Consider the following 12946-nt stretch of genomic DNA (forward strand, 5'->3'; position numbering starts at 1 on the left):
TAAATAACAGAACTTCAATTTTTGAGTGAACTAATACTTTCATTTTTGACAATGCCCTGTAAAGATGAGTGGGACATTGATTACATCTTTGCTTACTCAGTCACAGTACTTGGCATTGTAATGGCATTGGATCACGGCTCCCCTGGTATGTTTTGTGCTGTTCTCTTGAATTGTCCTCATTGTGCTTTCAGGTCTCTGCTATCACACTCTGAAACCTCTGAAGCAACATATGTGGGCAGTGTTGTGTGGCTAAATGTTGTTGGCACATTTAAAAAGTGGTCTATAAAGCAAATCTCTCAACATTGGCCCACCTTGTTGCGAGTCCTGTGAGCTGTGTCCATAGCAGAATGTGGAAGGGTCATTCTCCATCTGTTGAATGCAATAGGACATTTTTTTTACTCCTGCATTATGTTATGAGACAGGGATAAGGGTATAAAAATGAAGAACAGCTTTCTGAATAAATGTCGAACAGGGTTTTAGATGGCCTAGTCCTGTGTGTTACTGTGAATACTGAACATTTTCATTTCGTGCGTGGATGTTTGGGTAAGGGTTTGCAGCAGCTGCAGTTTGGATGTGAATATGGGCTCTTGGAAGCTCGCTAGTCTCCTCCTCGGGGGATGAACTGTGCAGTGACTCCTGACTGCAGACAATCAGGCTAGAGAGAGACCGCCGCGCAATACAGATCAGCCAATCAATGAGGCAAATTCTCCTAAACCTTTGTGTCCTGTATTCATTATCATTCATTTGCAGCCGCTGGACTGGCATTAGTACAAACTGCCATCACTACATCAAAACACGCTCGTTCTTTATGGTGAGCTAGACGCTGCAGCCTGCCATTATTGCTGAGGAGACACTGCCCCCTGGTGTTGGGAAAAGAAGTCTGTCACTGCAGCAACAGATGCCACTGAGCAGACTGGGACCATTCTGAGTTATTTATAGGGTGTTACACAGATCTCAGTGGCTCAATTAATGTGTAAGAATTAAGCAATCTGACATTAAATTTCGATTCATAACACAGTCCATTTCTGTAATGCGACACACAATAAAATTGCGCATAATCGTGCATATATTTAGGCCGGTAGTAAATGTCCAGGCATGGAGTGCAGCACTTCAGTTATCTAATTAAGCTTCATATTTAGACAGCTAAGTTATTTCTGAGCAAATGGATGATTCTTAAGTTAGGGGAACATTTCTGTCTGTATTTTGAAGAAAAATACTCTAGTTTTAGATGGTGGATTATAATGGATTTTATGGTGTCTCTTACTTTTTTTCTTTTTAAACATGCAGAAATTGCCAGGATTTTGTCTGTCCAGACTTTTTAACTCCATGCTGTATAAAAAGTTCTGTAAAATTCAGCTTTGCACGTGCTCATGAAAATTCTGTTTTAATCGGTTTATTTTAATATGGATTTTCAAGGGTTATTGTTTTAAATTAATTACTGACCTCAGATATTTAATGAATTGCTGTCATTAAGCATTTGTCATTTAAATGTTACTGAGGTTAAATGTAAATTCATATATTTATATCAGTGATTCTCAACCTTCTTGACTTACTGTATAGGCCCCCAGTTGTCCAAAACAATAATCACTATTCAATCCGTTACTGTACTGGATACATAAAACATTTTTGGTGTTTATGTTGTAATTATGACAAAGCTGTTTACTGGGAGTATTTATATATCAAATTGAAATTAATTGACTTATTCATTTTGCATTGTTAGAGATTTCAAGAACCAAATAGTCCTCAATAAGAACAATATTTAAGTTAGCTGTGGGTGATTTTGATTATCTTGTTTCTGTTTTGTCTTTTGTTTTTGTGTTTTGTTAGTTTTTTTTCCTCTAGTTGGGTTATTTTAATATATTAATAATAATTTATTCATTTTAATACTTTTAAGTCATCGGGAGACCCCCTGGAAGCTTTGCTGAGTCCACCTGGTTGAGAGCCACAGTAATATATGATACAGCTTATAATAATTCAAAAAGAAAACTATTTCTTTGTCTTTGTATCATATGTTGAAAGTTAATCAGCTGCTAGATAACTTTTGTTAGGAAGTCCAAGTCTTCCAAAAAGTCAACTGTCATTACCATCACACTTCCAGCCAAATTGTTCTTGAAATCCATTTTGGACTAATAGTTCATGGTATGGATTCTTCACTATCTGTATTGCAGGATAAATGTTATAATGTAGCTGTAGTTTGAAGTAGTCTTAAGTGCCCCTAACTAAAAAGAATCATCTCTATGTTTGTCCATGTCCAGGATCCTGGAGCTTCAGCAGAATGGAGACATGGACATCCTGAAGCTGAAGTGGTGGCCGCGGGACAGTCCATGTGACTTGTACTCTCCTGTGGGCACTCGAAAGAGTGGCAGCGCCTTGGACATCCACAGCTTTGCTGGGGTCTTCTTTGTACTAGCAGCTGGTGTGGTGCTCTCCTGTCTTATTGCCACTGTGGAGACCTGGTGGACGCGAAGGAAAGGCTCCAGAGTGCCGTCGAAGGAGGTGAGAGTCAGTTGATGTAGGGATGTTGTTGATCATAAACCTATATCATGAACATAAGAGTGTGGGAGATTTTCTGCCCAAGAACAGATGGGATCCAGTTGCCACACAGATGTAACGGTTAAGCAGAAATCTCTACTGGTCATATACCATCATACCACCCAGCCTTGGGAGGATATTAGTAGCATCAACAAAAAACACACGAGTTTAAAATGAGAAATAGTCAGCATTAGAAAACAGCAGACAATGCACTTTTTCAACAAATTCATTTTTCTGATAGCGCACTTAAACAAGCGAACCTCTCCAAAAAGAACACAATGTTGTTCAATTGCCTCCCAAGCACATTAACTGTAATAGAGCTCTGCTGAGAAAAAATAAATAAGCAGGTGCTAGAAAATATATGTGCTGCATATATCTGGATAATTACTTTAAGACAAGGCTCTAATTTTTCTTTAATATCCCATCCCGCAGTTTGTGAAGATCAGTTTAGATTAATGTGTTTGCACATATTGTTTGTCTTGTTTTTACAACTGTTTGCCTATGGTTCTTTGGCATCAAGTTAACGATAATTAACAAATGAGCCCACACTCTGCAGTTAAACGCTTGCATTTTACATGAAAACACTTGGTAACAGTGACAACCCATTCATATGGCTGCGAATGAACCTTTGTGATGTTGCTCTTGATGCATTTCTTTGATTTGATGAGTTTATAGCTCCTTGTTATCTTCTGCAGCTGTCATATTGTGGGTGTTTCCTTTCCTGATATCACATCCCCATCTCCCTCATTACTCCGACCGAGTCCCATCACCCACCCCCCAACATACACACCTGACCTCTCCTCACAGCCCTCTGGTCCGTGTCATCAGACTCTCCACAGGCCAAAAAACACAGCATTTCATCTCCAGCGTTCCACCTGAAAAACAATCTCCGTAGTGCTTTTGATCAGTGGTCAGGGGCCTTTTCTTGTCTTCCGTCCTCCCGCCATGAAGCAGCTTTTATCTGTCGGGGCAGCAGCAGGCCGCTCATGACCCCACAGAGAGAGCCCCTACCCTTCATCCCTGTTCCTCTGAAGGCCGTCGTCCACTCTGCTGGTCATCATAATGCTCTGACACTAGTGTAACTCATCTGTTTCTCCCAGAAATGGCAGATGAGCCTTTTTAATCCTGTTGGCTTAACACGATTCAATATATAGTAGTGTTAGTTTTTGATTGCGGCATGCCACAAATAGCAGATTTAAGTCTTATAAGAATTTGAATGACTCATTTTTACTCGCATATGAGCAAGGTCCAAATTAACACTGAATTAAAATGGCTGGGGGAATTGTATCATTACATGGTTTAAATCGACATAGTCTGACCTCGTTTTTGTATGTGAAAAATTAGCTTTCAGGGCATTTTTATCTAAGATATTTTAACTTTTTTTATGTCATTAAATGATACACTACCATTTAAAAGTTTGCAGTCTGTAAGAATTTTTAAATGTTTCAGAAAAAACGTCTCTTATGCTAAATGTCTCACTATGGCTGCATTTATTTAAACAAAACTACAGTAAAAATACAGTAATATTGTGAAATATTGTTACAATTTAAAATAACTGTTTTCTATGTGAATATATTTTTAAATGGAATGTATTCCTGTGATGGCAAAGCTGAATATCCTGCAGCCGTTACTTTAGTCTTCAGTGTCACATGAACTGTCAGAAATCATTCTAATATGGTGATTTAATGTTTAAGAAACATAATTCTTATCAAAAGCCCACACTCTGCAGTTAAACGCTTGCATTTTACATGAAAACACTTGGTAACAGTGACAACCCATTCATATGGCTGCGAATGAACCTTTGTGATGTTGCTCTTGATGCATTTCTTTGATTTGATGAGTTTATAGCTCCTTGTTATCTTCTGCAGCTGTCATATTGTGGGTGTTTCCTTTCCTGATATCACATCCCCATCTCCCTCATTACTCCGACCGAGTCCCATCACCCACCCCCCAACATACACACCTGACCTCTCCTCACAGCCCTCTGGTCCGTGTCATCAGACTCTCCACAGGCCAAAAAACACAGCATTTCATCTCCAGCGTTCCACCTGAAAAACAATCTCCGTAGTGCTTTTGATCAGTGGTCAGGGGCCTTTTCTTGTCTTCCGTCCTCCCGCCATGAAGCAGCTTTTATCTGTCGGGGCAGCAGCAGGCCGCTCATGACCCCACAGAGAGAGCCCCTACCCTTCATCCCTGTTCCTCTGAAGGCCGTCGTCCACTCTGCTGGTCATCATAATGCTCTGAAACTAGTGTAACTCATCTGTTTCTCCCAGAAATGGCAGATGAGCCTTTTTAATCCTGTTGGCTTAACACGATTCAATATATAGTAGTGTTAGTTTTTGATTGCGGCATGCCACAAATAGCAGATTTAAGTCTTATAAGAATTTGAATGACTCATTTTTACTCGCATATGAGCAAGGTCCAAATTAACACTGAATTAAAATGGCTGGGGGAATTGTATCATTACATGGTTTAAATCGACATAGTCTGACCTCGTTTTTGTATGTGAAAAATTAGCTTTCAGGGCATTTTTATCTAAGATATTTTAACTTTTTTTATGTCATTAAATGATACACTACCATTTAAAAGTTTGCAGTCTGTAAGAATTTTTAAATGTTTCAGAAAAAACGTCTCTTATGCTAAATGTCTCACTATGGCTGCATTTATTTAAACAAAACTACAGTAAAAATACAGTAATATTGTGAAATATTGTTACAATTTAAAATAACTGTTTTCTATGTGAATATATTTTTAAATGGAATGTATTCCTGTGATGGCAAAGCTGAATATCCTGCAGCCGTTACTTTAGTCTTCAGTGTCACATGAACTGTCAGAAATCATTCTAATATGGTGATTTAATGTTTAAGAAACATAATTCTTATCAAAGTAAAAAAAAAAAAAAAAAAAAAAAAAAAAAAAATGTGCTGCTTAATATTTTTGTGGAAACCGTCATTTTTTTCAGGGTTCATTGATGTATAGAAAGTTCAAAAGAACAGCATTTATTAAATAGAATATAAATAAATAGAAATATTTTGTAACATTACAAATATCTTGATTGCCACTCTTGATGACTTTATTGCATCTTGATAAAAATCATTCATTTCTTTCAAAAAATCATTTGACATTTGAATGGTACTGTATAATGTGCATAATATTACATATTCTTTTTGTATGATGATGCACAATACATTACACTGTCACAAATATACAATGCGTAGGATAAAAAATATATATTTTTAAAAATAATGCAAAATTAAATCACTTACAGTATAAATATTTATAACCTGTAAATTCACCTGCCATTGGCCTTTGTTCCAGAGAGTTAACATTGAACCTTGTACTTTATATTCTGTAAGTATGTTTAGTCATTAATTATAGCTAACATAGTGGTGTAGTTGAAGATATAACACTGAGCACAGAGATGATTCTCTCTGAGGATTTTTCAAGTAGGGTGGAGTGCTTTGGCTCTGGTCACACTTGAACCCGCTCCTTTCTGCCCCAGTGGTTGGATCATGCTGAGTTGGGCTCATTCCTCAGAGCACTCTTCCAGACGGTTCCATCAGAGTAGAAGCTTGGCAGAGCTTTGCACAAATATTCACACTGACATGCTGATAAGCACGCATTTTAACACGCACGGTTCAGCGAGCGACAAGTGTTAATGCCAAACGCGACCGAGACAAAACAAACACTAAAAATTAGAACATATCACACTCATGTCACAAATGTTTTCGGTTCTACAATTAAAGCTCTTTAGTTTGTAGATGCCAGATTTTTATCCATATTCCTTTACTGCAAAAAAGACAGTATATTATTTTTTTTCCAGTAAAATTATCTATGTATTCAGAAAATAATTACATAAGTTATTATATAAGTTCATAAAAAATTTTCTTATTTTAAGGATATTTGGATCAATTTAACTGGAAAACTTATTTGTTGTCATTTTCTGTGTTTTCTAATTATCATTTTGGCACATCCTTAAAAACCATTCTTTCATCTTTCAGCATGATGCAACTTTCTGTTTAATGTGTCCTAGTGTCTTGGGACTTCCTAATTCTTGCTGACTGCTTCTTCTTTTCTTTGTAATATTTCTTGACACCTGGCTAACACTGAGTTCATTGCACATCAGAACAATAGAATGACTTTGTGCTTGTGTCTCTGTGTCTGACACACACACACACACACACGTTGCATATGCCATGGTGTTATTTTGTCCCTGTTTCCGTTCTTATTTTAAGGATATTTGGATCAATTTAACTGGAAAACTTATTTGTTGTCATTTTCTGTCTTTTCTAATTATCATTTTGGCACATCCTTAAAAACCATTCTTTCATCTTTCAGCATGATGCAACTTTCTGTTTAATGTGTCCTAGTGTCTTGGGACTTCCTAATTCTTGCTGACTGCTTCTTCTTTTCTTTGTAATATTTCTTGACACCTGGCTAACACTGAGTTCATTGCACATCAGAACAATAGAATGACTTTGTGCTTGTGTCTCTGTGTCTGACACACACACACACACACACACGTTGCATATGCCATGGTGTTATTTTGTCCCTGTTTCCTCTGTTTCTCTGTGATCTCCCCGTCATGGCTCCTTCTGTGGTGTCGCAATTGATCAGAAATAATTCGATACGACAAGTCGTCAAAACGAGTTCAAGTTTTTATAGCACACCACCTGCCAATCCAGAGAGGACGAGCAGGCGGTCCAGAGAACCGGAGGTTTTGCTGTGTGAATAAGTCATTTCACATGCCAAGCTTTGTGTCCTAGTCATTCCTGAAAAACGAAATGATGAAAAGTTCTTCACCTCAGATGTCTGCTGTGTCATTGATATTGTGTCTGTCTGGAGTCCTGCGGTGCCTCTACGTTTCTAGGCCACAGTATGAGGTCTGCATTCAAATACCCGACTGTGTTTCGATCTTAAAAGCAAGGAAAAAGGAATAAAATATATGATGTATCTTTTAATCCTATACAAAGGAGAAAATGTATTGAAATTATATTCACGGTGGCTTTAAGAGTGAGTATTTGAAAGTCAGACCTCATGTAGCCGCATAATTAACAGAGGCCGCCGAATGCCAAACAGCGTTCTGTGTCAGTCATTACTCTGAAAATGTTTGATTATTTTTCAGAAAAGACCAAAAAGTCATGTTATTCTTCTGTCAAAGCCTGAAACAACTTTTATTTTGTTGATTTTGTTTTATAGATAAGTACTCTGTGTTGAGGGGTTAAAGCGGGCGTGGGAGAGAAATGCAAAATGCCATTTTTACCATCTCACACTTCCAGGTATCTGGCTCCTTGGACATAAAAAAAGAAAAAAAAACAACGTCTGTGTGCTGACTGTTTGTTTGTTGTCTTTTTCTACTCATTCCCCCACCTATCTGAAAACAACCTCTTCCTCATCCTCTCATCTGCCTGCCTGATGTGTTTGGTCAAACCTCTGCCCTTTCACACGCGCTCACACACACACACAGACACAAGCAGACGGACCGTCTGTGAGGCAAGACGAGCCGTGTCATGAGCCGCAGACTGACATCATGCTTACGCTTAGGCCTTCCTCCAATCACCTGCCACCTGCATGCTGCGCCACACCCCTCGACTCCAAGCTGAGGCACACGTTCGCCATCCCGTCGCGAACTGTCTTCTGCCAGCACTGAGCTACACTCTTTCCACACTTCTCCAAGCCTCAAGCCCATGTAGGTTATGAAATCGCCCCTGGCACCAAATGCGCTACAATACGTTTTTTTTATGGACTTCAGCAGTCGCACATTTGCTGCTGAGTGAGAATCCAGCAGGGTGCTACAAGGAAGGCCGTTACCATTTATTTCCAGAAACCTTGAGATTTACAGTCACTTTGCTCAGGAATGCAATAATACAGGCTATTTTCAAAACCAATCTTCATTTTTGATCTGAAACCCACATTAGTGCCAAGCTGCATAGAGACTAGGCAAAATTGGCTAAAAGAATACAGAAATGGCAGCGCAAACAGTTATTTGAGCTGCGTAGCTTTGGAGTGGAGCAACCCATATGCATAGCTTTTGCCCAGCAAGCTGGCGTTTGCAAAACGTGTTCAATATTTAGACTGGTGTTGCATAGCCAGACTAAGTGCCTAATTCAGTATACAATCCCAGAATCCTAATACAGTCGATGCAACAGGTAAGATAAAGTTTAAAGCAGTGGTTCTCATTCAGGGGGGACACTAGGGGGCCTCAGCAAACTTCAAATGATGCATTTATATGTATTAATAATACAATTTCTAAGATGTCTATATTTAAAATTGTAAGATTTATAATCAAATCTTGTACTTAACTTCCAGTAGGGCAGAAAAAATCTACATATTTTAATATATAAATATATTTTAAAGACAAATATAAGGACATTTTTCTGCATACGGAGTTCTTATCGTTAATAATTAATGTATTGACAGACACAAGCACATTTGTTATTTCAAATGATAGATTCAAAATAAGTGTTTACATGCACCTTTAGTCAAACTAGAGCAATAATAAGACTTTTTCAAATGTAATGTAAACTGAAATCATACCACTCAGGCCTTTGTGAAGTCTAATAGATCTAGACTAATAGATCTCAATGTCGCCTAATTATAGTTTTAGACAACAATCGGTCTTTGCGTTGTGTGCATGCTTCAGAAGACAAAGGTGATACGTGTGTACCTAATCCTTCAGATATTCAGTTACACATTGTGTCACATATAGTTGGACAGATGCCGAATGTAGCTCCATTATAACTGTGCTGAAAAGGTTGAGAACCACTGGTTGAAAGATTTCACACTAGTGTCACATCCATATCTATAAATCTTAGAATAACATGCCTTGAATTAGATTCATATTCGGAGCAATAATACCCTGCCCCACAAAAAAAAGGGGGGGGAAACATAAGTGGTATTATTTTCAAATCACAACAAAGTATTCCGAAAAGCACATGGTCCCTCGTTAGTTCAAGAAAACAACACAAATGTGTCCTGTCATGTAACACAATCCCTGTTCCCTTCACTCCTACACCCCTTTTATACCGCCTTCCTCCTAAAGATTTCACACTAGTGTCACATCCATATCTATAAATCTTAGAATAAAATGCCTTGAATTAGATTCATATTCGGAGCAATAATACCCTGCCCCACAAAAAAAAGGGGGGGGAAACATAAGTGGTATTATTTTCAAATCACAACAAAGTATTCCGAAAAGCACATGGTCCCTCGTTAGTTCAAGAAAACAACACAAATGTGTCCTGTCATGTAACACAATCCCTGTTCCCTTCACTCCTACACCCCTTTTATACCGCCTTCCTCCACCGTGGTGGTAGGACAGGTACCAACAAGTTGCCCCCCGACCTCCCACCCCCTTCGGCCCGACCAGGTTTCCCCTCCGCCCCTCTTTACTCAGGGCCACGCTGCCTGCCGCTGGTGGCTGCAATCAACAAAGTGCTTTATGCTGGTCCAATCCAGAGGCCATTTATCTCACTGCAGCCACAATGTCAGCCCACGTCACCCCGTGAGTTTGTTTTAAGCACTCCACATATTTTAGTGGTTATGTTAGTACTGTAAACATAATATACAGTAGATCGACCGTGGTTTCAGATGGCTTGACATTGGAAAGGTTTTGTAGACTGTATCTACATATCCAAAGATCAATGTGTCACGCAATGGCATTAATGTTGTTGATAGTTCTCGACAAGTCCAAGGACAGTACTAGTTAAGACTGATGTGTTTTCATTACCATAGCTCAGTATGTTTCCCTTTTTGTACCTTCCTCCCTCCTCTTTTTCTGTCTTGTTAACCATGCAAACGCTAAAACCTCATCGGGCCTGCTAATTCTCCATCGACACCCACCCTCAACCTTCTTCTAAATGTTCTCAATGTTTCCATCCATTCCCAACCGCATCCAAACACTTCCTTCCCATCTCACTGGCTCACCACCTCCTTCCTTTTCTCACCTTTCTTTGCCTGCGTTTCCTCTTCCACCGCCCATCCATTTCCCTATTAACCCTTATCGCGCCGTCCCGCTTCACTAACCCATCCCGCTGTATCTGCTCTTACGATTACACACCTCTTCTCTTCACTTTACACCTCTTTTCTCCTCTGATCCTGTAACAACCTTCGCTCCTCCTCCTGTTCTTCTCTCCTTCCTTATTTTCTTCCCGCACCCCTCCCCACTCCACTTTCCTCCTCCCGTTCTCCCCTCCTCTAGGACGATAAGGAGATCGACCTGGAGCACCTTCATCACCGGGTTAACAGCTTGTGCACGGAGGATGAGAGCCCCCACAAACAGTTCTCCACCTCCTCCATCGACCTGACGCCCCTGGACATGGACTCCCTCCCAGCCGCCCGGCAGGCCCTGGAGCAGATCAGCGACTTCCGCAACACGCACATCACCACCACCACCTTCATCCCCGAGCAGATCCAGACTCTCAGCCGCAGCCTGTCGGCCAAAGCGGCAGCCGGCTTCGCCTTCGGGGCCGTGCAGGACCACCGGACTGGGGGGCCCTTCCGGCAGCGGGCCCCCAACGGCGGCTTCTTTCGCAGCCCCGTCAAGACAATGTCCAGCATCCCGTATCAGCCCACCCCGGCCCCCAACTTCAGCTACGGCAACGACCCGGACAGGGGCACCTCCATATAGACTGCAGGGGTTCCTGGGCCTGTGAGTTGGAAACAAAAAAGAGATATATGTAAATACAAATGTTCCTTTACGGTTGTCGTTTTCTCTTGGCTTTGCTCTTCGCGATGGAGCTCGTTCGTCCCAACCGAACCCGCCGACAGGACGAGGGTGGAATAAAATGATCATTATTGTCGTTGTGGTTTGTCGGGAGATTTTCTCTGTGAACTAAATGAATTTGCCTTTTGTTTGCCACATTCGATTCAAATGTTGCAATGATAGTATGTTTACCTTCTTTTTTTTTTCGGGAAGAAAAAAACAAAAGACTCTGCCAAGTGTTTCCCAGATCTGCAATAACTCAGTTTGGAAGAATCTTGTCAACTCATCGACTGAATTTTGCTTTTGGTTAACGTTCAGTACTCCCTCTAGCTGACGCATTCAACATGGCGCTGCTAAACTCAGAGAAAACAACCTGCTTTTCTCTGAAGCGTCACAGCAAGTGACTGTGTTTCTAAAGACCTCTCATCCTCTCTGCCATCTCCCAGAAGTTGAGATCTACTTTGAGTCTTTAAACGGACACTCTGTGGAAAAGACTCTAATGAACTTTAAAATAAAACAAAAAATACAAATAAAGTTATTATACTGTGGGTGGGTGGGTGGAACAAATGCTACTAAATGTCTCTTACTGACTTTAAGTATAATGAATCTTTAATGCGTGGAATGTGTCTGGTCAGAGAGTTTTAACAACAAAAAAAAAGTGTTCAGAGCTGTCTGTAGTTTTAATTTTCTCTTTTATTTTAATGATTACTTTTGAAATTGCTTCAGTGCCATCATCTTACATTGATTTGCACCATTAAGAGTTTGTATTCACTTCTGTAGCCGTACTCCAGGATTCAACAAAAACATTCTGTAGAACAGCTTCATTGTATATGCCACAATAGATTTTGGAAATCAAAGAGTGAGAGGGTTTTTAAACAAATTCTTAACATGAGCCTTAGGAGACGGGGCTTTTTTTTACTTTTCAAGTGTTGGTCCTCAACCTGTTACTATCTGAAAATGCTGATACGGTGGCGACTTTTGAGGGGTTATTTGAAATATATTTCTATTTAATTTCGTAAATGTTAAGGGGTACTATTTATCTAACTTTTTTTTAAAGTGCTAATTGTTTAAACAAGGCCATCGAGGTGTGGTGAGAGTTTAAAAAAAAAACACGTTTTGAGGACAGAAAACAAACCAATCCTGTTCACTAACATAAACTGTATTAATATTTACTAATGTTAGTCGTTTAGAATGAGCTTTCAGTTTGTTATCCTCTGACTAATTCGCAAATGTTGTGTGTAGAGAACAGCAACAGTGTTTTGGCGCAAGCATTCTAGATGTACTTTTCTTAAGATACGATTACTGAAAGACTATAGGAGCAATTTTATTTAGTATCAGTTTAAAGATTTTTATTTAGCGTAAATGAAGAGACATTAAAGTGTATATTTTACATGCAGATCATTTTTTTGTCGGATTTAAAGACGATATAGAGTATAATATCTGAGTCTGTAAAGCTCAGTTAGCCACTATCACATTACAAGAAGTTCTCCACGGTTTCTGATGGTAAGGCATACTCATTCGACTTCATTTAATTTTAATTTCCAAATCTGTCAAAAAGGAGGCAAGGTTTTTTCCGTAAAAGAAGCATGCAAAACCTGCTATGCCTGTAACATTTTTAATTTCATACATAGAATTGTACAGGATTACATCATTTTCAACTGATTATAATGTACAGTATTTAATATAGGCCTATTTTGTTGTATGTGTTGC

General features: G+C 39.4%; 1 protein-coding gene across 1 annotated transcript in view; it reads left to right on the plus strand.

Moving 5' to 3' along the window:
- LOC107568412 (glutamate receptor ionotropic, delta-2-like) overlaps positions 1-11413 on the plus strand; it is a gene marked incomplete at its 5' end in the record, with an annotated part of 188150 nt that extends 176737 nt beyond the window's left edge. Inside the window, 2 exons of the mRNA XM_016254389.1 lie at positions 2256-2496; positions 10733-11413. Coding sequence (XP_016109875.1) covers positions 2256-2496; positions 10733-11161 — 670 coding nt within the window. The remainder of the gene's footprint in view (positions 1-2255; positions 2497-10732) is intronic.
- Between the last annotated feature and the right edge of the window lie 1533 nt (positions 11414-12946).

Source organism: Sinocyclocheilus grahami, unplaced genomic scaffold (assembly GCF_001515645.1).
Source record: "Sinocyclocheilus grahami isolate Dianchi unplaced genomic scaffold, SAMN03320097.WGS_v1.1 scaffold1241.1, whole genome shotgun sequence".
NCBI lineage: Eukaryota > Metazoa > Chordata > Actinopteri > Cypriniformes > Cyprinidae > Sinocyclocheilus > Sinocyclocheilus grahami.